Below are 27,236 nucleotides of genomic sequence, written 5' to 3'. Positions count from 1 at the left end.
ATGTGGCAGCATTGAGACACCACCCAGAAGCAGGCGCCACAGACACTAACTGCAGGTGCATGGGACGGCTCTCACGGATCTTGCACATGCATAAGATAGATCTGGGGGGGGGCAGTGGCGTAGCGAGGGGCCGGAGGGGTCAGTTGCCCCTGGGCACCATGCTAGGGAGACCCCAATTTAATCCCATTCTGCTCCCCCGTTATCCCTTCAGCTCACGTGCTCCTACTCCGCCTGCCACCGGCACCTGGAACCTCTTCCCTGCCTCTCTGCTCCGAGCCTGACCCTCCTCCATCTCCACTGGCGGGTTAGTGCATGTGGGAGCCAGCCCCAAACTGTAGGGGGCGGGGGAAGATGCGGTACAAGTTCCCGTCAGCTGTGCACCAGGTTCGGGGCCGTGCAAAATGGCGGCCGGCGGGGGCACAAATTTTCCTTTGCCCCCGGGCGCATAACACCCTCGCTACGCCTCTGGTGGCACATCCAAACAAGCCACACGAACTCAGTACAGGTGCACAACACAAAATCCATTCTGCTCATGGGAGGAAACTCTTTGGCTATGTCTACCCTGGTGGCTTCTTGCACAAGAACACGTCCACACTGCCATGTGCGAGCTGGGCTTTTGCACAAGAGCATCCATAGCAGTGTGGGCGCTCTCTTGTGCAAGAAAGCTCCGATGGCCATTTTAGCCAGAGGGGTTTCTTGCACAAGAAATCCCTGCTGAGCGTCCACACTGCCCTCTTGTGCAAGAGCTTACACCTGTTAGAAAAGAGCGTAGCTCTTGCACAAGACGCCCTCTCTTAGCACGCTGTACTGTAAATGTCCTTGCACAAGAACAGGCGGGCAGTTTGGCTGCTCTGTGGGTTCTTGCACAAGAACAGCTGTACTTGTGCAAGAAGCCACAAGTGTAGATAGAGCCTTAGAGGGAACGCTTCCCCCGGCTCTCCGCCCCCGGAGTTAATGTCACACACGTTGGGTTAATGCAATTGCAGGATAGTTGCACGAGGGGGGTGTGGCGGGATCCTGGGTGCAAGCACCCACCCTGGCCTCTCTGCCCCCTGCCTATCTCTGTTTCTCCCCAAAGGTGGCCCTATGGGCGCGAGCCCTCGCCCTCTATTCCGAGGACAGGGCCCGGTGAGCCCACCGCCTGTTCAGTTTATGAGACCGAAGTGTCTCAGGGGAACCTTGATTCTTCCTATGAATCCTAGGCGAGTCCAAGGCCACCACTAACACCGAGGGAGGAGAGGTTTAGGGGGACCAGGGCCCTCCTTCTCCACCAGGCCCCAACCCAGCTGACAGGGATCCAACCTGAAGCTCGCCAGCCCACAGGCACCAAAAGCGCTCTATCCTGGGTTGCTTCCTGACCCCCTCCGCCTGACCCCATTTGTGGGAAAGTTCCCTGGGTCCTACGCTGCTTTTTCCTCCGGCTCTGGCCTCCGGTCGGGCCGTAGGGGAGTCTCCTTGCATGCTACAGTGAGGATCTGACTCTGCACTCCCCCCCGGCTCTCTCCTGGGCCTGGTTTAAATGGCCCGCCACCGGACATCAAGGGGTGTCGCTCCACCCCTTCCACGTCCCTCCGCTCCGGTGCACGCCGGCCGTGTGCCGGGCGGCCGTTCCTACGGGCTGCGGCCGCCCGACGGAGGCGCGGTTCCAAAACCCGCCAGCCATGCCCCCTCTGCCTTGCCGGCTGCCACTTCTCAGTCAGACGGCCAACCAGGCAGTCCCTGGATTCAGTGCGGGGCCAAACTAAACCCTATTGGTAGGAGGATGGTGGGAAAAGTCCTTTGAGAGGGGTGACATGACACCTTTTACTTCTGGTCATGTGTCCATCTTGCCCCGGGCATGTTGCTTCCAGAGGCCTGGCTAATGGGGGTCAGGGTGTGGCTAATGGGGATTGGGGGCGTGGCTAATGAGGCTCAGGGGGTGTGGCTAATGGGGGTCAGGGGTGTGGCTAATGGAGGTTGGGGGCGTGGCTAATGAGGCTCAGGGGGTATGGCTAATGGGGGTCAGGGGCGTGGCTAATGGGGGTTGGGGCCTTGGCTAATGGGGGTAATGGGGTGTGGCTAATGGGGGTAATGGGGTGTGGCTAATGGGGGTAAATGGGTGTGTCTAATGGGGGTTAGGAGGCGTGGCTAATGAGGCACCACCAAAAATTATACAAGTCTGCCAGCCCCGGAGGAGGAGTACATCGGCTGCCTGCACTCCTGGCGGTGTGAGTTTAGTGCAGGGTGTGTGTGTTGGTGGGGGATTTTTTTGTGCTGTGCTGTTGTATTTTGTTTTTTTTTTTTTGCTCAACCAAAACTGCTGTGCGGCCCCGTTGAAATTGTTCGAATTGGGCCCCGCACTTCCTAAAGCCAGCCCTGGTGACAACTTGCCTGTGCCGAGGCAGAACTAGACAAAGTGCATCTGGTGAAGTTTGACAGTGATGAGTTTGTCAGTTCTGAGCCAACACCAGCGGCCGGGGCCTGCCAGGGACCCACCTCCTCTTCCATCCGCGGCTGGCCAGGGAGTGTACTTCAGTATCCAAAAGGAGAAAGCAGCATCCTATGGACATCTAGGAATAACCACCCGAATTATCCTTTCGGTCGAGGGCCACTGATCTACAGAGAAATGGGTCACGGCCACACAAGTGAGAGGCGACAGCCACAACCTCCACCCCCCCTCGTCAGAAGAGAGGGCTTTTAGTGCAAGAGTGAGTCCTCTTCCTAAGAGCTCTTGCACAAAGAGACGTGTGTGTGGATGGACAACAGGGGTCTCTTGCACGAGAAACCCCTCTGGGTAAAACACTGGGGAACGGCCATGAGAGATTTCTTGCACAAGAGCATCCAAGCAGTGTGAATGCTCCCTTGCACAAATGCACACGGCGGTGTGGATTCACTCCTCCACAAAAAGTTTTTGTGCAAGAGCTCAGCAGTGTAGAGGTAGCCCCAGGGTCGACCTGTCTCTCTCCCGTGTCATTTCCCCTCTGCACAGTGACAGCTCCCAGGTGTGCGATGTCACAGAAACAGCCACATCCCCTGCATGTGGTCACAGACGCCCAGGGGGGTTCTCAGAACCCCTCCCCCTGCGGTGGCTGGGATGGGGGCTGATGCCTGTTCTGCATCTGGCCCCACCCTGAGACAGATCAAAGGGCCCCGTTCCCAACCCCCACTGAGATCAGACACTGCCCCTCCCAGTCCCCCCACAGGGTACGTCTACACTACAGCGCTAAGTCGAACGAACTTAGTTTGAATTAGTTAATTCGAACTAAGCTAATTCGAACTAACGCATCTAGAACTAAAAACTAGTTTGAATTAGCATTTTGCTAATTCGAACTAGCATGTCCACATTGAGTGGACCCTGAAGCGGGGTTAAGGATGGCCGGAAGCAGTGCCGGCAGGGCATCAGAGGAGGACTTAGAGCGTGGAGCTGCTGTCTCAGGCTAGCCGAGGGCTGTGCTTAAAGGGACCCGATCCCCACCCCGGACAGACAGTTCTCAGGGGTGCCCCACTTGCAAAGCAGTCCTGGCTTGGAGTGCCCTGAGTGCCCACACTGGGCACATCACACCACTCGGCCATCAGCCCGGCTGCACTTGCCGCAGGCTGCCATCTGGGGAGAGGGGGCAATTGGGGGGCTGCAGGAGAGCTTCCACCCCCAGAAGCCCGCAGAGCCAGACCAGTCCTCCCCATCGGGGGCTCGTGCCCCATTCCTCCCTCACCTCCTTCCACTTACCCTTCCCTAGCCCCCCTTCCTGATGTACAAAATAAAGGACAATTGTGTTCAGAAATAGAAACTCTCTTTATTGAACAAAACTGGGGGAAACTGGGAAAAGGAGGTGGGAGAGGGGAAGAGAGAGGCTGGGAGAGGGGAGGGCAACTAACATGATCAGGGGTTGGGAACAGGTCCCATATGAAGAGAGGCTAAAGAAACTGGGACTTTTCAGCTTAGAAAAGAGGAGACGGAGGGGGGACAGGATAGAGGTCTCTAAAAGCAGGAGTGGGGTGGAGAGGGTGCATACAGAAAAGTTCTTCATGAGTTCCCATAAAGAAGGACTAGAGGACACCAAAGGAAAGGAATGGGCAGCAGGCTTCAAACTAGTAACAGAAAGTTGTTCTTCACAAAGCAAAGAGTCAACCTGTGGAACTCCTTGCTGCAGGAGGCTGTGAAGGCTACAACTAGAACAGAGTTTAAATGAAGTGAGATCAAGTCATGGAGGTTGGGTCCATGGAGTGGTCTTAGCCAGGGGTGGTGTCCCTGCCCAAAGTTTGTGGAAGGCTGGAGAGGGATGGCACGAGACAAATGGCTTGGTCACTGTCTTCAGTCCATCCCCTCCAGGGTCCCTAGGGTTGGCCGCTGTGGGCAGACAGGCTACTGGGCTAGATGGACCTTTGGTCTGACCCAGGACGGCCATTGTAAGCTCAGGGCTCAGGGTCGGGGGTCTCAGTGGACCCCCTTGATTCTCTTGCACACCTGCTCCTGGGTGGCCAGGCTGGCAGCTCTCCTGCCCTAGCCGGCCACTTTCCTGTGCCTAGTGTGGAGATCGTGGACGAGGTCCACGATGTCCGCACTAGCCCAGGCGGGTGCCCGCCTCTTGCAGTCCCAGGCAAGCTCCCAGGAGCCGCCAGCCTGGTCCCGGGAAGAGGGGGAGGGCTGGGTGGCATCGGGTGGCTGGCTCGATCCGTGCCAGGTGCAGGGTTTGCTGGCTGGGTGCTGGCAGGCTTGCACCTGGCACGGGCACCGTAGCCAGCCCGTGCCCCTTTAAGGGGTCTGGGGCCGGGAGGGGGGCAGACGAGTTTCCCTGGTGTTGGCCAGAGTGGCCACCAGGGAAAGCTGGGGAGGGCTAGCCTCCCACTAGTTCGAATTAAGGGGCTACACACCCCTTAATTCGAACTAGCTAGTTCGAACTAGGCTTAATCCTCGTAAAATGAGGTTTACCTAGTTCGAACTAAGCGCTCCGCTAGTTCGAATTAAATTCGAACTAATGGAGCGCTAGTGTAGCGCCTATTAAAGTTAGTTCAAACTAACTTTGTAGTGTAGACAGACCCTAAAAGTCCAGGAGTCCTTCTGGAAAACTACTTGAGTAAAAATACAAAAGTATCACAGCTTAAACGTATGGAAGCAGTGTTTGTTTGTTAGCTAGATGGCTGTAGCTAGCTAAATCTTTTCTCTGATCTGAGGAAGTGGGTCTGGCCCACGAAAGCTCATCATCTAATAAACCATCTTGTTAGTCTTTAAAGTGCAGCATAGTCCTGTCTTTTGTTTCAGCTACACCAAACTAACACAGCTACATCTCTATTACTATTCTAAAAAAGCTACTTGAGTCAAAGAGGAAGTTTCCCAAACACAAATGACAGGAGTAAAGCACGAATGCCGCACAAATGTCCTTGAGTCATGTACCCAGGTGTTTCTACTTAGTTACTTTCCACCTGTGGTGCCGTCTAGTGGTTAGAGCGGGGGTACGGTGATACTGAAGGGAGCTACAAACCGGGTCTCCCAGGGTCTCTGTCATTTCCCCCCTGGACAGTCAGAGCTCCCAGGGGCAGGTTGTCACAGAAACAGCCACATCCCCGTCACGTGGTCACAGAGTCATTGGGGGGGCTTCTCAGAAACCCTCCCCCTGCAGTTGCTGGGATGGGGGCTGATGGCTTCTCTACCCAGTCACAGCTGGCTCACATCTGGCCCACCCTGAGAAAGATCGAAGGGCCCCGTTCCCACCCGCCACCGAGATCAGTCGCTGTCACCCCAGTGCCCACCACAGAGACACCAGCAGGGAGATAAGCAGGGATGGGGCAGCTGAGTCCGAGCCCCAGATGTGCCCAGCTGTGTACTGTCACCCAGAGCAGCCCTGGACCCTGCTAGACACGTCCCCACCGGGGTTTTCTCCATCCCATGGGACATCATCCGGCCAGCTGTGCAGGGATCCAGCTACTGGGCTGACTCATGTTCTATCCTTCCCCCCAGCCCGTGTGGTCGGCTGTGGCTGGAAACAGACGTACTTGAGCCCTGCAGTTAGATGAGCGTGTGGGTGACTGTGAGGTTTCCTGCTCCCTTGAGTACACCCGAAACTGAGTCTATAAAGCCCCTATGCCTGCAGCAGGGCACTGTTCTTGTACTGACTGCAAACATGCAGGTCCACATCTTGTTTCTGCTCCCCATGGCCTTTCTCCTGCTGCCTGGGACTTGGTCTGGTGAGTACAGCTGGGTTTGAGGGACCATGGGACTTTGGGGAGAACAGGCAGCCTCGGGGATTTACTTCTGTGGGAGGTACTTGGGACACACTGTACCTGTATGTTCACCCCTTCTACAGGATTCAGATAATTCTAAAGAAAACATGCCCTGTGCTGTATCATATGAAAATTCATAATTTGCTGATCATTATTGTCCTTATGTGTAGCCTGTAATATTAGCACATTCTACTGTGTGGTGTGGCTATGGCATCTTCCAAAGGTGGGGAACAGCCACAAACTAGCTCTCCAGAGATGAAAGAAAAACACACAATTGCTACTAGCCGTTGTAAGTGTAATTAAATGGTCCATTGGTCATTCTGGGGCAGGAAGGGTAAAAATAGTCAATTGTGATGAACAAACAGCTTGGGATTCCCATCCACATAGACTGTGTGTCCCCTAAATGCTAGCTGGAATTTAGAAGGGGGAGCAGACACCCTAAATAACCTCCCGCTGTCTCTCCACCCTTGGCACTCACAACACAAGGAGTACAAATACAGCAGCACTGGACTGAGAGAAGGATCCTGACTTACTTCAGCCAGAAAATTTGCATGAACATGGGGTGAGAAAAATCTTCAGAATAATAGACTTTAAAATGTATTCATCCTGTAAAGGGATGGAAAAGGGGATAGCGAATAAGACAGAGAATATCTTATTGCCTCTGTATAACTCGATGGGACGCACACATCTGGAATACTGCGTACAGATGTGATCACTTCATCCCGAAAAACATCTCTTGGCATTGGAAACTGCCAGAGAAAGGCAACTAAAATGATGAGGGGTTTGGAACGGGTTCCATATGCGGAGGGATTAAAGAGACTGGGACTTTTCAGCTTGGAAAAGAGGAGCCTGAGGGGGGATATGATAGAGGTCTGTAAAGTCATGACGGGTATAGAGAAAGTGAACAAGGAAAAAAGTTATTAACTTGATGCCATAACAAAAGAAGTAGGGGTCACCGAATAAAATGAACAGACAGCATGTTTAAAATAACGAAAAGAAAGTTTTTCGTCAAGCAGTGCAGAGTTAACCTGTGGAACTCCTTGCCAGAGGATGTGGTGAAGGCTAGGACTTTAACAAAGTTCAAAAAAGAGCTAGATAGATTCCTGGAGGTTAGGTCCGGTAATGGCTATTAGCCAGGCTGGGTAAGGAATGGTGTCCCCAGCCTCTGTTTGTCAGAGGGTGGAGATGGATGGCAGGAGAGAGATGGATTGATCATTCCCTGTTCTGCTCACTCCCTCTGGGGCACTTGGCCTTGGCCACTGTCGGCAGACAGGCTACTGGGCTGGATGGACCTTTGGTCTGACCCCGTCTGGCCGTTCTTACGTTCTGATGAACACAGGGTTTCAGACTGTGAAAGAGGACGTGTGTGTGTGTGGGAGGAGTGGGGGTGATTCTCAGCATGCACCGATCAGTGTTATCCCCTCCGGGAAGATGGAGGAAGAGCAAAAATAACCCAGGCCCAGGGATCGCCTAGGGAGAGTGGGGTGGAATGAGATTGTGGGGGGCTCCCCTGAGGGATGGGGAGCTCAGTGCCAGCCCAGGGAGGTGACGAGACCCTTTGTATGGCTGTGGTCTCCCCCCAGGTGAGATCATCGGGGGCAAGGAAGCCAAACCCCACTCCAGGCCCTACATGGCCTTTCTGGACATACAAGTTGGAGAGGAGACGTTTCGCTGCGGCGGCTTCCTGGTGGCAAAGAACTTTGTGCTGACGGCCGCTCACTGCCAGGGAGAGTAAGTGCCTTGGGCTGGGACGTGGGGGCGGGTGGGACCAGCGGGGGAGGGAGAACTGGGAGCTCTGGGGCCACAGTGGAAGGCAGAGAAGGAGCATGGGGTGGCCAGGCTGAGGGAGCAGAGCTCAGGGGTCTGACCTGCTCAGGGAGAGTCGATGAGTCCCTAGCGGCCTCTGCAACCCACGGCCCAGCTCCAGTGCTGGATAAATCAATGGGGCCGTGGGCAGAGACACCAGCTGGGTCTGGTCCAGGGCCCAGCATAGGGCAGGGAGGGGTCCTAGCCCCAGGGCAGCTCTGCAGGATGCTGGGCTGTGGGGTGGGTAGGGCTCAATACAGGCCCGTGCCTGAATCTAGCTTTGCAGGGTCACTGGGGTGCAGAAGAGCTGGGACCAGGAGGAGAACAGGGAGTGAAGCAACTCAGGGAAGAGCCCAAAGCACTGGGAGAGACAGCAGCGAGGATCCAGGACCACTGGGCAAGGCTTTGTGCAGAAGCCATAAACGGAAAGTCCCCATGCCTATCTCAGGCAGCCCATCCGGGGCCTGGTCTGTAGGGCTTCACGGGATTTTAATCTCAGCAGCAGAGTCCTAGGTCTGAGCCTGAGAACAGCTGCTCCCTGAGGGTACGTCTACACTACAGCGCTAGTTCGAACTAACTTAGTTCGAATTAGTTAATTCGAACTAAGCTAGTTCGAACTAACGCATCTAGAACTAAAAACTAGTTCGAACTAGCGTTTTGCTAGTTCGAACTAGTAAGTCCACATTGAGTGGACTCTGAACAGGGCTTAAGGATGGCCGGAAGCAGTGCCGGCAGGGCATAAAAGGAGGACTTAGAGCATGGAGATACTGTCTCAGGCTAGCCGAGGGCTGCGCTTAAAGGGTCCCGACCCCCACCCCGGACACACAGTTCTCAGGGGTGCCCCGCTTGCAAAGAAGTTCTGGCTTGGAGTGCCCTGAGTGCCCACACTGGGCACATCACACCACTCGGCCATCAGCCCGGCTGCACTTGCCGCAGGCTGCCATCTGGGGAGAGGGAGTAATTGGGGGGCTGCAGGAGAGCTTCCACCCCCAGAAGCCCGCAGAGCCAGCCCAGTCCTCCCCATCGGGGGCTCGTACCCCATTCCTCCCTCACCTCCTTCCACTTGCCCTTCCCTAGCCCCCCTTCTTATTGATGTACAAAATAAAGATAACGTTTCTTCCAACATTGACTCTGTCTTTATTGAAAAAAACTGGGGGAGACTGGGAAAAGGAGGTGGGAGAGGGGAAGAGAAAGGCTGGGAGAGGGGAGGGCAACTAACATGATCAGGGGTTGGGAACAGGTCCCAGATGAAGAGAGGCTACAGAGACTGGGACTGTTCAGCTTAGAAAAGAGGAGATGGAGCGGGGACAGGATAGAGGTCTTTAAAAGCAGGGGTTGGGTGGAGAGGGTGCATTCAGAAAAGTTCTTCATGAGTTCCCATAATAGAAGGACTAGAGGACACCAAAGGAAAGGAATGGGTAGCAGGCTTCAGACTAGTAACAGAAAGTTGTTCTTCACAAGGCAAATAGTTAACCTGTGGAACTCCTTGCTGCAGGAGGCTGTGAAGGCTACAACTAGAACAGAGTTTAAAGGGAAGTGAGATCAAGTCATGGAGGTTGGGTCCATGGAGTAGTCTTAGCCAGGGGGTAGGAGTGGTGTCCCTGCCCAAAGTTTGTGGAAGGCTGGAGAGGGATGGCACGAGACAAATGGCTTGGTCATTGTCTTCGGTCCATCCCCTCCAGGGTCCCTAGGGTTGGCCGCTGTTGGCAGACAGGCTACTGGGCTAGATGGACCTTTGGTCTGACCCAGTACGGCCATTGTAAGCTCAGGGCTCAGTGTCGGGGGTCTCAGTGGACCCCCTTGATTTTCATGCACACCTGGTCCTGGGTGGCCAGGCTGGCAGCTCTCCTGCCCTAGACGGCCACTTTCCTGTGCCTAGTGCGGAGATCGTGGACGAGGTCCACGATGTCCGCACTAGCCCAGGAAGGTGCCCGCCTCTTGCGGTCCAGGGCAAGCTCCCGGGAGCCGCCAGCCTGGTCCCGGCAAGAGGGGGTGGGCTGGGGGACATCGGGTGGGTGGCTCTGTGCCGTGCCAGGTGCAGGGTCTGCTAGCTGGGTGCTGGCAGGCTTGCACCTGGCACGGGCACCGTAGCCAGCCCGTGCCCCTTTAAGGGGTCCGGGGCCGGGAGGGGGGCATAGAGTTTCCCTGGTGTTGGCCAGAGTGGCCACCAGGGAAACCTGGGGAGGGCTAGCCTCCCACTAGTTCGAACTAAAGGGCTACACAGCCCTTAGTTCGAACTAGCTAGTTCGAACTAGGCGTTAGTCCTCGTAAAATGAGGTTTACCTAGTTCGAACTAAGCGCTCCGCTAGTTCGATTCAAATTCGAACTAGCGGAGCGCTAGTGTAGCGCATAGGAAAGTTAGTTCGAACTAACGTCCGTTAGTTCGAACTAACTTTCTAGTGTAGACATACCCTGAGCCCTGCAAAGCAGCATTTCTGTGTGAGACCCAAGCACCCCCAAGCCACTGCGGCTCACGCGCCGGGCATCGCGCTTTGCTTTACAGCACGATCACGGCCGTCCTGGGAGCCCACAGCTTAGAAAAGCGAAGAGAACAACAAAAGATCAAAGTGTCGAAAAAGATCCCCCATGAAAAATACAACAACAGAACTAAGAAAAATGACATCATGTTGCTGCAGGTACCGCCCCATCCTATCCCCCGCCCCAGTGACCTCACACTGCTGCAGGTACCACCCCCATCCCATCCCCCACCCCCAGTGACCTCACACTGCTGCAGGTACCACCCCCCTCCCATCCCCCGCCCCAGTGACCTCACACTGCTGCAGGTACCACCCCCATCCCATCCCCCACCCCCAGTGACCTCACACTGCTGCAGGTACCGCCCCATCCCATCCCCCGCCCCAGTGACCTCACACTGCTGCAGGTACCACCCCCATCCCATCCCCCACCCCCAGTGACCTCACACTGCTGCAGGTACCGCCCCATCCCATCCCCCACCCCCAGTGACCTCACACTGCTGCAGGTACCGCCCCCATCCCATCCCCCACCCCCAGTGACCTCACACTGCTGCAGGTACCACCCCCATCCCATCCCCCACCCCCAGTGACCTCACACTGCTGCAGGTACCACCCCATCCCATCCCCCACCCCCAGTGACCTCACACTGCTGCAGGTACCGCCCCCATCCCATCCCCCACCCCCAGTGACCTCACACTGCTGCAGGTACCACCCCCATCCCCTCCCCCACCCCCAGTGACCTCACACTGCTGCAGGTACCACCCCCATCCCATCCCCCACCCCCAGTGACCTCACACTGCTGCAGGTACCGCCCCCATCCCATCCCCCACCCCCAGTGACCTCACACTGCTGCAGGTACCACCCCCATCCCATCCCCCACCCCCAGTGACCTCACACTGCTGCAGGTACCGCCCCGATCCCATCCCCCACCCCAGTGACCTCACACTGCTGCAGGTACCGCTCCCATCCCATCCCCCACCCCCAGTGACCTCACACTGCTGCAGGTACCGCCCCCATCCCATCCCCCACCCCCAGTGACCTCACACTGCTGCAGGTACCACCCCCATCCCATCCCCCACCCCCAGTGACCTCACACTGCTGCAGGTACCGCCCCCATCCCATCCCCCACCCCAGTGACCTCACACTGCTGCAGGTACCGCCCCCATCCCATCCCCCACCCCCAGTGACCTCACACTGCTACAGGTACCGCCCCCATCCCATCCCCCACCCCAGTGACCTCACACTGCTGCAGGTACCACCCCCATCCCATCCCCCGCCCCAAGTGTGGTCTTTTACCCATCAGTACGGCCTAGAAGCAAAATTATTTGTTTTACTGCCATGATGTCTATTTCTTTTCCCTTTAGTTCAACCTTCATATTTATCTTCATCCTTCACCCTTGCTATGTCACAGCTGGCGAAGCCTGCGAAGCTGAATAAATTTGTGAATACCATCCCCCTGCCTAAAACTGGTGAAACGGTGGAGCCCGGGATGGTGTGTAGTGTGGCCGGCTGGGGTCTCACCATCGCTAACGATATTTCGTCTGCTGCCAACGCGCTGCGGGAGGTGGACGTGGAGGTGCTGGAGGATGACGAGTGCTCAGATGATGATAACTACGACCCGGCGACCATGCTGTGTGTGGGGCACCCACAGAAGTGCAGAGATTCTGCAAAGGTAAATCTGCCCCTGGCTTGAAGCTCTTCGTGCATCACTGCTCTGTGGGAGGGTGTCAGTGATCGGGCTGAGACAAGTGGCCTGGGCTTGTCAGGGGCCAAGGAGGGGGTGGGTGGCATTGGGGTGTCCCTGAGCTGGTGAGCAGCGGGGAAATGACTCCCTGAGCTGTTTTCCATCCATGGCCTGTTTTGTTCTGCAGGGCGACTCCGGTGGCCCCCTGGTGTGTGATGGAAAACCCCAGGGCATCGTCTCCTGGGGGACCAAGGATGGGACTCCCCCGGGCGTGTACACGAGAGTCTCCACTTTCATCCGTTGGATCCAGGATAAAATGCGTCGGCCGCAGCCCTAAACCCCACCAAGGGTCCCTGCACAGCCCGGCTCTGCCTCGCTCCTGTGCCCTGGAGAGGCCCAGACGTCAGGCCTGCTCGGCAGAGGGGCTGAACGCCCCACAGCCCAGCCTCAGTTTCCTCCCCCTCGCAAGCTGCAGTCCCCTCCCCCAGCCGCTGTTCTGCTCTGGTTGCGCAACGAAGTGGGAGAGTTAAAATCCAGGTTCAGAGCCGGGTTCTGTCCCTTGGCTAGGGGATGGCTGGGTTGCATTATTTAGCTTGTCATCCACTGTAACCCCTAGATCCCTTTCTGCCGTACTCCTTCCTCAACAGTCGCTTCCCGTTCTGTGTGTGTGAAACTGACTGTTCCTTCCTAAGTGGAGCACTTTGCATTTGTCCTTATTAAACTTCATCCTGTTTACCTCAGATCACTTCTCCAGTTTGTCCAGATCATTTTGAATTATGACCCTCTCCTCCAGAGCAGTCACAACACCTCCCAGCTTGGGATCATCTGCAAACTTAATAAGCGTACTTTCTATACCAATATCTAAATCGTTGATGAATATATTGAACAGAACTGGTCCCAAAGTAGACCCCTGTGAAACCCCACTTGTTATCCCTTTCCAGCAGGATTAGAAACCATTAATTACTACTCTCTGACAACGGTTATCCAGCTAATTATGCATCCACCTTATAGTAACCCCATCTAAGTTGTATTTGTCTAGTTTATCAATAAGAATATCATGCGAGACCGTATCAAATGCCTCACTAAAGTCTAGGTATATGACATCCACCGCTTCTCCCTTATCCACAAGGCTCTTTATCCTACCAAAGAAAGCTATCAGATTGGTTTGACATGATTTGTTCTTTACAAATCCATGCTGGCTGTTCCCTATCACCTTATTATCTTCCAGGTATTTGCAGATGATTTCCTTAATTACTTGCTCCATTATCTTCCCTGCCACAGAAGTTAAACTGACTGATCTGTAGTTTCCTGGGTTGTTCTTATTTCCTTTTTTATAGATGGGCGCTAGATTTGCCCTTTTCCAGTTTTCTGGAATCTCTCCTGTCTCCCATGATTTTCCAAAGATGATAGCTAGAGGCTCAGATACCTCCTCTATCAGCTCCTTGCGTATTCTAAGATGCATTTCATCAGGCCCTGGTGACTTGCAGGCATCTAACATTTCTAGGTGATTTTTAACTTTTTCTTTTTTTTTATTTTACCTTCTAAAACTACCCCCTTCCCACTAGCTTTCACTATGTTAGGCATTCCTACAGACTTCTCGGTGAAGACCGAAACAAAGAAGTCATTGAGCATCTCTGCCATTTCCAAGTTTCCTGTTACTGTTTCTCCCTCCTCACTGAACAATCGGCCTACTCTGTCCTTGGTCTTCCTTTTGCTTCTAATGTATTTATAGAATATCTTCTTGTTTCCCTTCATGCCTGTAGCTCGTTTTGTGCCTTTGTCTTTTTAATCTTGCCCCTGCATTCCTGTGTTGTTTGCCTGCATTCATCCTTTGTAATTTGTCCTACTTTCCATTTTTTACAGGACTCCTTTTTGATTTTTAGATTGTCCAAGATCTCCTGGTTAAACGAAAGTGGCCTCTTGCCCGAATTTCTATCTTTCCTATGCAGCAGAATAGCTTGCTTTTGGATCCTTAATAATGTCCCTTTGAAAAACTGCCCACTGTCTTCACTTTTTCCCCCCCTAAATCTTGCTTCCCATGGGACCTCACCTACCGGCTCTCTTAGCTTACCACAATCTGCCTTTCTGAAATCTGTTGTCTGTAAATCAGGTTAGAAACATTCTCCCTGAACCAGCATCTGCACTCACATCTCACATGGAGCACATGGCTTGAGTAGTTCTCAGCTTTGAGCAGAGTCCTCTCACCCCTACTGGGAAGGGCTGAACCCCACAGCAGTGGGGATTTGGATTTGGTGGGTTTGTCGGGGATGAGACTGGAGGGGTTTGGGAAGGACAGGGAGAGCCTTGCCGGTTGGCACAAACTGTCCCCTGCACTGGGAGGACAGCAGCAGGAGTGGTTCCTAGTGGTTAGAGCAGGAGGCTGGGAGCCAGGACTGCTGGCCTCTCCCCAGTACTGGGAAGTGAGGGTATGTCTACACTACCCCACTAGTTCAAACTAGCGGGGTAGTGTAGACATACCCTGCGTGAGGTCCAATGGCGGAAAAAACACCCAAATAGTTACTCGAGTAAAAGTCCTGCTACTTCGAAATAAACGTAACTAAGCAAAAGTCCAAGTTTCCTTCTGGAAAACAACTTGAGTAAAAGTACAAAAGTATCACATCTTAATTGTACGGAAGCAGTGTTTCTCAACCAGTGGGATGAGTCTCCTCAGGGGTACTCGTGAGAAGACTGCGGGGTACGTCAACACAACAGAAATCTGGAGAAAACTGGATTTTTGTTTTAAGTTTTACCACAGTTCAGTATTTTGGTACTTTTTACAACCCAACATTTCCTCAAATTTGTGTGTCTGAAAACTGTAGGCACTGGGGGTTCTTACATATTATTTTTTTGAAAAAGGGGTACTTTATACAAAAAAGTGGAGACGCACTGTACCAATGTATCCAGAAGTAGAAAGCAACCATCCTATGGATATCTAGGATTAACCACCCGATGTATTATAGGGCACCCGAATTATCATTTCAGTCCAGGGCCACTGATCTACAGAAAAATTGGTCCCGGGCCACACAAGTGAGAGGGAATTCCCCCTCCAAATAAAAACCTACAAAACCCTCACTCACGTGGCCTCCAGCAGAGATACCTCACTCCCCTGGGGCTCGAGCACAAAGATGGGGAAGAGGAGAAGAGGAGGAAGGGAAGACCAAGCTTCAGGGACAATTTACACTTTTGGGGTCCCAGATTTAGTAGGATTTGTGAGCTTCCGCAAGCTTTGGGATGAGGCCAAAATGAGGGGACCAGTGTGCGGGACGGATTGTCAGGGGGTGGGATTGGAATGGGGGTTTGGTGGGAGGGAGCTGCAGGAGTTGGCTATGGGTGGGGGCAGGAGAGCTGGGCAGGAGGGATGGAGGTGCGGGGACTGGCTATGAGGAGAGAGGCATAAGGGATCGGTCAACGAAGGCTTCCCTTGTCAACAGATCCGCGTTTTGACGCGTGTGCTGTGCCGAAAATCAGCTGATCCCACCATAGGCTGATCAGCGGCGGCCATTTTTATTCTAATGAAGCCGGGGATGTTTAAATCCCTGCTTCATTGGCTATGTTGGGTGGCCTAGTTTACACGCCTCTGTCGGCAGATTAGTCTAGACGTACCCTCAGTGGGTCTGGAAATGGGAGTAAAAAAGCTACTTTAGCAAAAGTTGAAGTGTCTCAAACACAAGTGACTGGGGTAAAGCACGAATGCCGAACTAATGTCCTTTGTCGGGTACCCAGGCATTTCTACTTAGGTACTTTCCACCTCTGGTGCGGTCTAATGGTGAGAGCGGGGGGACGGTGATACTGAAGGGAGCTACAAGCTGGGTTGCCCAGGGGCTGCGTGTCTCTCTGTTATTTCCCCTCTGCACAGTCACAGCTCCCAGGTGTAGGACGTCAGAGAAATGACCACATCCCCTGCATGTGGTCACAGACTCCCTGGGGGGCTTCTCAGAAACCCTCCCCCTGTGGTCGCTGGGATGGGGGCGGATGCCAGCTCTGCCCATCTGCAGCCAGGTCAGGTCTGACCTCGCCCTGGGAAAGATCAAAGGGCCCTGTTCCCACCCGCCACCGAGATCAGTCGCTGTCCCTCCCAGTCCCCCCACAGAGACATGGGCAGGGAGCTGAGCAGGGATGGGGCCAGGTGAGTCCGAGCCCCAGATGTGCGCAGCTGTGAGCCCACACCCAGAGCAGCCCTGGACCCTGCTGGACACGTCCCCACCAGGGTCTTCTCCGTCCACTGGTGCATCATCCGGCCGGCTGTGCAGACATGTGGCCTGTTCTTTCCCCCAACCCATGTGGTGGGCTGTGGTTGGAAACTGCATTTTGATGAGTGTGCAGGTGACCTTGAGGTTTCCTGCTCCCTTGAATCTCTTCCCAGCCAAGCTGAGACTATAAGATGTGCAGAGCTGGTGCAGATGCACCGTCCCTGCACTGACTGCAGACATGGAGGTTCACTTATTTCTGCTCCCCATGGCCTTTCTCCTGATACCTGGGACTTGGGCTGGTGAGTACCACTGGTCTGGGGGGCCCTGGGACTTTGGGGACCATGGGTGTTCACAAGGATTGGGTTCTGTGGGTGCTACCTTAGGTCCTGTGACAGCTTAATTCCTTTTGTTCATTATTTATTATGATAAATTTCATTACAAGTGTGCCTTGTGAAGTATCATCGGAAAACTCATAATGTGCTGACCATTATTGTCCTGAGAAAATAGCTGGGCAGATAGTGACAAGATTATACTGCAGGTTGGTACTCAGACATGTTTAATGTCTGTGAATCAGACACTAACCAGTTCCCGTGGTGCAAAAGACTAGCCAATGCCTCAGCCAGGACTCAAAAAAATAAAATGGCTCTTCACTCAGTTAAGTTGTCGTTCTGGGGCTGCAAGTAGGACCTGGGTGAAAAATGTCCATCATAATGAACAAGCAGCTGGGGATGCAGATCTGCACAGACCTTCTGTCTCCTAAAACCCAGTGAGAAATAGTTTGCAAAGAAGAGAAACAATTACAAAAGGCAGGAGCAGACTACCCAACTAATCTCCCCCTGTCCCTTTACCTCCGGCATGCCCAACACCGGACGCACAGAGGCAGCCGTAGCGGATTGAGGGAGGGATCCTGAGGGAAGGGACATTGAGCAGAAGGTTTGCAGGAAGGTGGTGGGAAAGGTCTCCCCAGGCAGAGATGAAAACATGTCGCTGTCCTGTTCAGCGACGATGTCTCTGACAGAGGATATGGGGGGGGGGGGGCGTTGTTTCACCAAGCTCTGTGCAGGGAAGGAAGAGCCGGAGAAAAGAAGAAAATGATCCCCTGGTTCAGTGACAGCAGCTCCGCGCTGCACCCAAAGGAAAAGACCCCAGGTTCTGTTCCCTACTCCCAGAACCACGTGTCCCTGTCTGGGGGTTGCCAGGCCTGCTCGGGTTCGACCTTGGCCACCAACGCCGCTGTGGCACGTCCGGGCGGTGACTCACCCACTGCTGGTGCATCTGGCACCACTTCCTGCCACAGAGAGATCAGAGCTTTTGATTTTCCCTCCGATCCTATGGGGGCCCCGGTGTGGGGCAGAGCTGAGCAGGGGGCCGGGATCCAGCCACAGGGAGCCCTGAGGGAGAGAATTGCAGGTGTAGTTTGGGGCTGCAGAGGATCCACTTTGCAATGAGGAAGTCGGGCCCAGCCCAGCCCAGGAAGTTGCAGGTGATTTTTGTATGGACCCGGTCTCCCCCAGGTGAGATCATCGGGGGAAAGGAAGCCCAGCCCCACTCCAGGCCCTACATGGCCTTTCTGCGTATACAAGATGGGAAGGATAAATACAGCTGCGGTGGGTTCCTGGTGGCGGAGAACTTTGTGCTGACGGCCGCTCACTGCCAGGGAGAGTAAGTACCTCTGGGCTGGGACATAGGGGCCGGTGGGGTTAGCAGGGGACGGGGAGCCAGGAGCTCTGGTGCCGGCATGGGGGGCAGGGAAGAGGCTGGGGATAGCCAGGCTGAGGGAGCAGATCCCAGGGGTCTGATCTGCTCAGGAGGAGTTGGCCAGTCTCTAGGGGCCTCTGCAACCCACGGCCCAGCCCCAGCGCTGGGTAAATCAATGGGGCTTTGGACAGGAAGCCCAGCTGGGTCTGGACCCTTGCCCAGAGCAGGGGAGGGACTGAGAACTGGGGAAAAACCAGCTCAGCGGAGCAGCACAAAGGGCTGGCGGGCAGAGGCTGGGACAGAAGGCCACTGGGGAGTGCTCGGTGTGGCTGGGGGCCCTGGAGGGAGCCTCTCCCCACCCTCCTGATGCAGACAAACCTCCAGTCCCACCCGCGCCCCAGATGGCTGGACGGGAGCTCCATGGGCACAGTGGGATGCAGGTTTCCAGAAGCCAAAGAGCCCCAGGCTGCCCTGCTCCCTCCCTGGAACATTTCATGAGTCCGACCCACAGGAGCCCGACCCCCAGCTCACCCCGCCCCTAACACCACATGGGCTGCTCTTTACTTCTCTCAGCAAGATCACCGTCAGCCTGGGGGCCCACAACATCCGGAAATGGGAACGGAATAAACGGAAAATCCGCGTCCGGCGCCAGATCCCACACCCGGAGTACAACACCAACACTTTACACAACGACATCATGCTGCTCCAGGTATTGACTGCATCCCCTCCCCCACCCAGTGACCTCACACTGCTGCAGGTACCGCCCCCATCCCATCCCCCACCCCAGTGACCTCACACTGCTGCAGGTACCGCCCCCATCCCATCCCCCACCCAGTGACCTCACACTGCTGCAGGTACCACCCCCATCCCATCCCCCACCCCAGTGACCTCACACTGCTGCAGGTACCACCCCCATCCCATCCCCCACCCCCAGTGACCTCACACTGCTGCAGGTACCGCCCCCATCCCATCCCCCACCCCCAGTGACCTCACACTGCTGCAGGTACCGCCCCATCCCCTCCCCCACCCAGTGACCTCACACTGCTGCAGGTACCGCCTCATCCCATCCCCCGCCCCCAGTGACCTCACACTGCTGCAGGTACCACCCCATCCCATCCCCCACCCCCAGTGACCTCACACTGCTGCAGGTACCGCCCCATCCCCTCCCCCACCCAGTGACCTCACACTGCTGCAGGTACCCCCCCATCCCATCCCCCACCCCCAGTGACCTCACACTGCTGCAGGTACCGCCCCATCCCATCCCCCACCCCCAGTGACCTCACACTGCTGCAGGTACCGCCCCATCCCCTCCCCCACCCAGTGACCTCACACTGCTGCAGGTACCCCCCCATCCCATCCCCCACCCCCAGTGACCTCACACTGCTGCAGGTACCCCCCCATCCCCTCCCCCACCCAGTGACCTCACACTGCTGCAGGTACCCCCCCATCCCATCCCCCACCCCCAGTGACCTCACACTGCTGCAGGTACCGCCCCATCCCATCCCGCACCCCCAGTGACCTCACACTGCTGCAGGTACCACCCCATCCCATCCCCCACCCCCAGTGACCTCACACTGCTGCAGGTACCGCCCCATCCCATCCCCCACCCCAGTGACCTCACACTGCTGCAGGTACCGCCCCCATCCCCTCCCCCACCCCCAGTGACCTCACACTGCTGCAGGTACCACCCCCATCCCATCCCCCACCCCCAGTGACCTCACACTGCTGCAGGTACCGCCCCCATCCCATCCCTCACCCCCAGTGACCTCACACTGCTGCAGGTACCGCCCCATCCCATCCCCCACCCCAGTGACCTCACACTGCTGCAGGTACCACCCCCATCCCATCCCCCACCCCCAGTGACCTCACACTGCTGCAGGTACCGCCCCCATCCCCTCCCCCACCCCCAGTGACCTCACACTGCTGCAGGTACCACCCCCATCCCATCCCCCACCCCCAGTGACCTCACACTGCTGCAGGTACCACCCCCATCCCATCCCCCACCCCAGTGACCTCACACTGCTGCAGGTACCACCCCCATCCCATCCCCCACCCCCAGTGACCTCACACTGCTGCAGGTACCACCCCCAACCCATCCCCCGCCCCCAGTGACCTCACACTGCTGAAGGTACCACCCCATCCCATCCCCCATCCCAGTGACCTCACACTGCTGAAGGTACCACCCCATCCCATCCCCCATCCCAGTGACCTCACACTGCTGAAGGTACCACCCCATCCCATCCCCCACCCCCAGTGACCTCACACTGCTGAAGGTACCACCCCATCCCATCCCCCATCCCAGTGACCTCACACTGCTGCAGGTACCACCCCCATCCCATCCCCCACCCCCAGTGACCTCACACTGCTGCAGGTACCACCCCCATCCCATCCCCCACCCCCAGTGACCTCACACTGCTGCAGGTACCACCCCATCTCATCCCCCACCCCCAGTGACCTCACACTGCTGCAGGTACCGCCCCCATCCCATCCCCCACCCCCAGTGACCTCACACTGCTGCAGGTACCACCCCCATCCCATCCCCCACCCCAGTGACCTCACACTGCTGCAGGTACCGCCCCATCCCATCCCCCACCCCCAGTGACCTCACACTGCTGCAGGTACCGCCCCCATCCCATCCCCCACCCCCAGTGACCTCACACTGCTGCAGGTACCGCCCCCATCCCATCCCCCACCCCCAGTGACCTCACACTGCTGCAGGTACCACCCCATCCCATCCCCCACCCCCAGTGACCTCACACTGCTGCAGGTACCACCCCATCCCATCCCCCACCCCCAGTGACATCACACTGCTGCAGGTACCACCCCCATCCCATCCCCCACCCCCAGTGACATCACACTGCTGCAGGTACCACCCCATCCCATCCCCCACCCCCGGTGACATCACACTGCTGCAGGTACCACCCCATCCCATCCCCCACCCCCGGTGACCTCACACTGCTGCAGGTACCGCCCCATCCCATCCCCCACCCCCAGTGACCTCACACTGCTGCAGGTACCGCCCCCATCCCATCCCCCACCCCCAGTGACCTCACACTGCTGCAGGTACCGCCCCCATCCCATCCCCCACCCCCAGTGACCTCACACTGCTGCAGGTACCACCCCATCCCATCCCCCACCCCCAGTGACCTCACACTGCTGCAGGTACCACCCCCATCCCATCCCCCACCCCCAGTGACCTCACACTGCTGCAGGTACCACCCCATCCCATCCCCCTCCCCCAGTGACCTCACACTGCTGCAGGTACCACCCCATCCCATCCCCCACCACAGTGACCTCACACTGCTGCAGGTACCGCCCCATCCCATCCCCCACCCCCAGTGACCTCACACTGCTGCAGGTACCACGCCATCCCATCCCCCACCCCCAGTGACCTCACACTGCTGCAGGTACCACCCCCATCCCATCCCCCACCCCCAGTGACCTCACACTGCTGCAGGTACCACCCCATCCCATCCCCCTCCCCCAGTGACCTCACACTGCTGCAGGTACCACCCCATCCCATCCCCCACCACAGTGACCTCACACTGCTGCAGGTACCGCCCCATCCCATCCCCCACCCCCAGTGACCTCACACTGCTGCAGGTACCACGCCATCCCATCCCCCACCCCCAGTGACCTCACACTGCTGCAGGTACCACCCCCATCCCATCCCCCACCCCCAGTGTGGTCTTTTACCCATCAGTACGGCCTAGAAGCAAAATTCTTTGTTTTACTGCCATGATGTCTATTTCTTTTCCCGTTACTGCAACCGTCATATTTAACTTCAACCTCTCACAGCTGGGGAAGGCTGCAAAGCTGAATAAGTTTGTGAAGACCATCCCCCTGCCTGAAGCCGATGAAAGGGTGAAGCCCAGGACCGTGTGCAGTGTGGCTGGCTGGGGCCGCACCATCGCTAACGATAATTCATCTGCTGCCAACGCGCTGCGGGAGGTGGACGTGGAGGTGCTGGGGGATGACAAGTGCTCAGATGATGATGACTACGACCGGGCAACCATGCTGTGTGCAGGGCACCCACGGAAATGCAAAAATTCTGCACGGGTAAATCTGCCCTGGCTTCGTGCATAGCCGCTATGAGGGAGTGTGTGGGTGAGCGGGCTGAGGCAAGTGGCCTGGGATCGTGAGGGGCCAAGGAGGGGCTGGGGGCATCGGGGCATCCCTGAGCCGTTTTCCATCCATGTCCTGGTTTGTTCTCAGGGCGACTCCGGCGGCCCCCTGGTGTGTGATGGAAAAGCCCAGGGCATCGTCTCCCAGGGATCCGAGGATGGGACTCCCCCTGTCGTGTACACCAGAGTCTCCGCTTTCATTGGTTGGATCCAGGATGAAATGGGTCAGCCGCAGCCCTGAGTCCTGCCAAGGGTCCCTGCACAGCCCGGCTCTGCCTCGCTCCTGTGTCTTCTAGAGATCCAGACCGTCAGGCCTGCTCGGCAGAGGGGCTGAATGCCCCACAGCCCAGCCTGAGTTTCCTCCCCCTTGCAAGCTGCAGTCCCCTCCCCCAGCCGCTGTTCTGCTCTGGTCATGCACAACCCCTCAGTCCCAAGGCAGGAGACTTAAAATCCAGGTTCAGGGCCGGGTTCTGCCCCTTGGCTAGGGAGCGGCTGGGCCATGTTAGTGAGGAGCCAAACCGTTGGACAGGCCTGGCGGATTGTTGCTCTCCCCAGCGTGAGCCGCGTCAGTGTCGGCTTATGGGTGCTCCTCCCCGTAACGTCCACCTGCACGTCCCTGCTGGAACCAGCCCTGGCCCTGTGGTCTGTGGGCCTTCCCCATGCGCTGGCCCCCTGGAGCATCCACCACCCGCTGCAAACACACCTGGTCCGGAGGCGGCCAGGCCGGCGGGAGTGGAACTCCGGGATGTCTGCGCTGATCTGCTGCAGATCAAACATCAGCCCTAATCCTCCGCTGCCCAGCTCCCCTGCCTGGCTGCATTTTGCTCAGCTCCCCTGTCCGGCTGCATTTTGCTCAGCTCCCCTGCCTGGCTGCATTTTGCTCAGCTCCCCTGTCCGGCTGCATTTTGCTCAGCTCCCCTGCCCGGCTGCATTTTGCTCAGCTCCCCTGTCCGGCTGCATTTTGCTCAGCTCCCCTGCCCGGCTGCATTTTGCTCAGCTCCCCTGCCCGGCTGCATTTTGCTCAGCTCCCCTGTCCGGCTGCTCACTCCATAGCCAGCCAGTAATAAAGCCAAGTTACAAAAAATGGCTCCTTACTGATGCATCCTTCCAGAGCTCTGCAATGAGAGCAGCGACTGGACCTGCCCAGGCCAGGAGGGATCGGACCTTAACAGGGAGGCTGGGGTGGTTGTTCATGCTCTTGGCTGGGCCCTGGAAACAGCCAGGTTTAGTAATTTTATGCACAAGAAGGATCTGAGGGTGCAGGTGTACACCAGAGGTGGAAGGTGTCCCCATGGGCTGGGATGGGCACAAAGGTTACCGTTAAAGGGCTCACCCTCCCTTGATTATGTCGAACAGTCCTGGCCCCTCTATTAGGGTAAATACAGCTGTAGCAGCCTAGTCCCAGAGTGTATGCCCCTCTGTTAGGGTAAATATGGCTGAAGCCTTTCCTGGATTGGGGTTGATTGTCCAGGGTAGGGAACTGGGTGGTAGGGGACCTGGGCTCTCCCTCTCCACCGGACTATGGCTCCTGCCCACCTGGCGGGGAATCCGACCCATACATGCCGAGCTCCACTACTGGTTCTTTGCCCTGGGCTGCTTCCTACCATATCCTGGTACCCCTTGGAGATTGCTGTCCTCCGGGACCAGCCCTTACCGGGACTGGAGTTGGCGGTTCCTGGCTCTGCTCCAGGGCTGGCTGTGGGCAGCGACTCGGGGCTCAGCTGCTGCAAAAACACAGGCCTGGCCTGGCCTGCTCCTTCCCTCTGCGGCCTTCCTCGCTGCAGGGTGCTCTTGGCTTTTATACCCCTGGTTCAGCTGGAAGCATGCCCAGTAGGGCTGGAGGGGCTATTCCCCGCCCTTCAGAGTGGGGCCTGGTCGCCCCGTCACAGTTACTCACAGGAGAAAAACAGCTTCTGCCGTTACTTGTCCTGCCTCCCAAGGAAGGGAACAGAAATACGACAGGTCTGAAGCAATTCTAGACGCAAAAATCTAACCTTCCACTTCCCACGCACCCATCCACCTGTGCAACCCTCCATCCATCCCTACTAGGGTTGCCAGGTGTCCAGTTTTGAAATGAACAGTCCAGTCTTTGAGCTTTCTGTTCAGGAATAAAATTGAGAAAATAGAGCTTAGTAAATAAAACTGTCCGGTACTTTCTCAATCAGATTTAATGTAGACTGTGATGTAATGTCAAGTGTCTCCAGTATTTTTGTTGAAGCCATCTGGCAACCGTAATCTCTATATACCTAGCTACCCAATATCAATCTGACCAATTATCTAGCTATCTGTCTATCTAACTTCATAGAACCCCAGGGCTGTCTGTGACCTCAGGAGTCATCCAGTCCAGCCCCCTCCTCAAAGCAGGACCAACCCCAACTCAATCATGCCAGCCAGGGCTTGGTCAAGCCAGGACAAGGGATGGAGATTCGCCCCCACCCCCAGGGAACCTGTCCCAGTTCTTCACTACCCTCCTAAGGAAATAATTTTTCCTAATCTCCAACCTAGACCTCCCTGTGATGGCATTGGGGGTCCCCCGACTCCTGCACCCCCGTAGTGGCACGCACAGACTCCTCCAGCCAGTAGAACAGAGGGAGTTTATTGCTTCTCCAGGATACAGCACAGCACAGACGTCATCAGGTTACAGGGCAGGCCTAGGATGCCTCAGCCCCACTTGAGATGGGGGGGTATCGGCTTCTAAACCCCCCAGCCTGTTGCTGAGGCTGCTTCCTCCATGCTCCCAGACAGAAACTAACTCACTCTCCTCCAGCTCTGCCCCCCAGCCAGGGCGGCATCCACCTTCCTTTGATTCTCTCCTTGGGGGGTAGCTGGTCAGACAGGTTGAGAGATCCCTTTGCATAATGACTCAGCCCCTGCCCTGCTGGGCTGTGGTACCGGCGGCAGCCAGTGGGGGTTACCACAGAGACCCATAGAAACCAGCAAGTTCCCCCCCACTACGTCACACTCCCCCACTGCCATCTGAGCCCATTGCTCCTCGTTCTGCCCCCACTGAGAACAGCCTCTCACCAGCCTCTTTGGAACCTCCCTTCAGGGAGTTGCAGGCTGCTCTCAAATCCCCCTTCACTCTTCTCTTCTGCAGACTGAACAGACCCAAGTCCCTCAGCCTCTCCTCATAGGTCATGTGCTCCAGCCCCAAATCATTTTGGATCCCCTCCACTGGACCCTCTCCAATGTGTCCACATCCTTTCTGTAGTGGGGGGCCCAGAACTGGACACAATACTCCAGATGTGGCCTCACCAGAGCCGAATAAAGGGGAATAATCACTTTTCTAGATCTGCTCCTCCTAATGCACCCTGATATGCTATTAGCCTGCTTGGCCAATGCAGGATCTCTTTTCCCCAGCCCCATCATCTCCGCCTCCGCTGCTCTTTCATTGTACTGGGCTCACACAGCTCCCCACCCAAAGACTGTGGCTTCATCAGCCACCAGAGCAAAAGCAGGGCTGTTACTGCTGGATTTTAGACCAGGGACAGTTTATGTGTGAGGTGAGTAACCCCAGTCTGGTCACCATGGGCCGTAGCAGCCAGAGGAACGAAACCAGAAAAACGTGATGGCTAACAAGGATTTCACACTTGCAGGAATTCTGCGCAGAATCCCTGTGCCCCGCATCATTTGTTTTCCCTGCAGAAAACACATTTCTACCCAGGAAGAGCTGCAGTTTCACCTTCTGCCCACCAGGGCCTTTGTGGCACCAGAGCAGATGTGCCCAGCTGTGAACCAGCCCTAGAGCATCCCTGGACCCAGCTAGATACAGCCCCAGTGGTGCATCATCCAGCCAGTTCTGCACAGACCCAGACAGGCAGTAGCCAGACAGCTGTGCATGACTGCAGGGGATGCTTGGCTTCTCCTTTCCCCCAGTCCGTGTGGTTGGCTGTGGTTGGAAATGGAGACTCATGAGCCTTCCATGTAGCTGAGCGTGTGACCGACCCTGAGGTTTCATGCTCTCTCAGCTAGGTGGGAACAAAATCACGTTTCCCTTGCTATTCTTGGGCAGGGAAGATGCAGTGGGTGAAAAATGGACACCCACCTAAAGCTCCCTTGCTGCAGTTTAAGCCCATTGCTTCTTGTTCTATCCTCAGAGGCCAAGGAGAACAATTTTCCTCCCTCCTCCTTGGGACACCCTGAAAACCGCTATCATGTTCCCCTCTCAGGGTATGTCTACACTACAGCACTAATTCGAACTAACTTAATTGGAATTAGCTAATTCGAACTAGTGCATCTAGACCTAAAAACTAGTTCGAATTAGCGTTTTGCATGTGTAGCGCCTGTCAAAGTTAATTCGAACTAACGTCTGTTAGTTCGAATTAACTTTGTAGTGTAGACAGACCCCTTGAGTCATGTACCCAGGAATTTTTACTTAGTTACTTTCTACCTCTGGTGAGGTCTAGTGGTGAGAGCGGGGGGACGGTGATACTGAAGGGAGCTACAAGCTGGGTCTCCCAGGGGCTGCGTGACTCTCTGCTGTGTCATTTCCCCTCTGCACGGCCACAGCTCCCAGGTGTGAGATGTCACAGAAACAGCCACATCCCCTGCATGTGGTCACAGACGCCCTGGGGTGCTTCTCAGAAACCCTCCCCCTGTGGTCACTAGGATGGGGCGGATGCCTGCTCTGCCCATCTACATCCACATCAGGTCTGACCTCGCCCTCAGAAAGATCAAAGGGCCCCGTTCCCACCCGCCACGGAGATCAGTCGCTGTCCCTCCCGGTCCCGCCACAGAGACACTGGCAGGGAGCAGGGACAGGTGAGTCAGAGCCCCAGATGTGCCCAGCTGTGAGCCGGCACCCAGAACAGCCCTGGACCCTGCTGGACACGTCCCCACCGGGATCTTCTCCGTCCACTGGTGCGTCATCTGGCCGACTGGGCAGACATGCGGCCTGTCCTTCCCCTCAACCTGTGTGCTCGGCTGTGGTTGGAAGCTGCATTTTGGTGAGTGTGCAGGTGACATTGAGGTTTCCTGCCTCTTTACTCTCTCCCCACCCAAGCTGAGTCTATGAAATATGCAGAGCTGGTGCAGATGCATCATCCCTGCACCGACTGCAAAC

At 56.1% G+C, this 27,236-nt stretch overlaps 2 protein-coding genes across 2 annotated transcripts; both read left to right on the top strand.

The window, feature by feature from the left end:
• The first annotated feature begins 6,098 nt into the window (after window positions 1–6,098).
• Window positions 6,099–12,659, top strand: LOC102458389 (mast cell protease 1A-like). Its single transcript, XM_089774304.1, has 5 exons — window positions 6,099–6,162; window positions 7,782–7,929; window positions 10,508–10,640; window positions 11,890–12,150; window positions 12,350–12,659. Exons 1-5 carry the CDS (start codon window positions 6,099–6,101, stop codon window positions 12,497–12,499), a joined length of 756 nt encoding a protein of 251 aa, XP_089630430.1. The 3' UTR covers window positions 12,500–12,659.
• A 3,931-nt stretch (window positions 12,660–16,590) lies between these two features.
• Window positions 16,591–21,792, top strand: LOC142821101 (granzyme H-like). Its single transcript, XM_089774185.1, has 4 exons — window positions 16,591–16,651; window positions 17,867–18,014; window positions 18,624–18,759; window positions 21,754–21,792. The coding sequence occupies exons 1-4, from the start codon at window positions 16,591–16,593 to the stop codon at window positions 21,790–21,792; spliced, it is 384 nt and encodes a 127-aa protein (XP_089630311.1).
• Window positions 21,793–27,236: the final 5,444 nt, after the last annotated feature.

The sequence above is a fragment of the Pelodiscus sinensis genome, chromosome 30, assembly GCF_052426305.1.
Source record: "Pelodiscus sinensis isolate ZL-2025 chromosome 30, ASM5242630v1, whole genome shotgun sequence".
In the NCBI taxonomy this organism is placed as follows: domain Eukaryota; kingdom Metazoa; phylum Chordata; order Testudines; family Trionychidae; genus Pelodiscus; species Pelodiscus sinensis.
The sequence above is the reverse complement of the archived record's forward strand: the minus strand, read 5'-3'. Positions and strand labels throughout refer to the sequence as shown.

Bases quoted from the DNA above. Each gene is read 5' to 3' on its own strand.
- LOC102458389 (XM_089774304.1), top strand. From the start codon at position 6,099: ATGCAGGTCCACATCTTGTTTCTGCTCCCCATGGCCTTTCTCCTGCTG. The intron at 10,641-11,889 runs GTACCGCCCCAT...GCTATGTCACAG, and splicing joins ATGACATCATGTTGCTGCAG to CTGGCGAAGCCTGCGAAGCT. The intron at 12,151-12,349 runs GTAAATCTGCCC...TTTGTTCTGCAG, and splicing joins AGTGCAGAGATTCTGCAAAG to GGCGACTCCGGTGGCCCCCT.
- LOC142821101 (XM_089774185.1), top strand. From the start codon at position 16,591: ATGGAGGTTCACTTATTTCTGCTCCCCATGGCCTTTCTCCTGATACCT. The intron at 16,652-17,866 runs GTGAGTACCACT...GGTCTCCCCCAG, and splicing joins GATACCTGGGACTTGGGCTG to GTGAGATCATCGGGGGAAAG. The intron at 18,015-18,623 runs GTAAGTACCTCT...TACTTCTCTCAG, and splicing joins GCCGCTCACTGCCAGGGAGA to CAAGATCACCGTCAGCCTGG.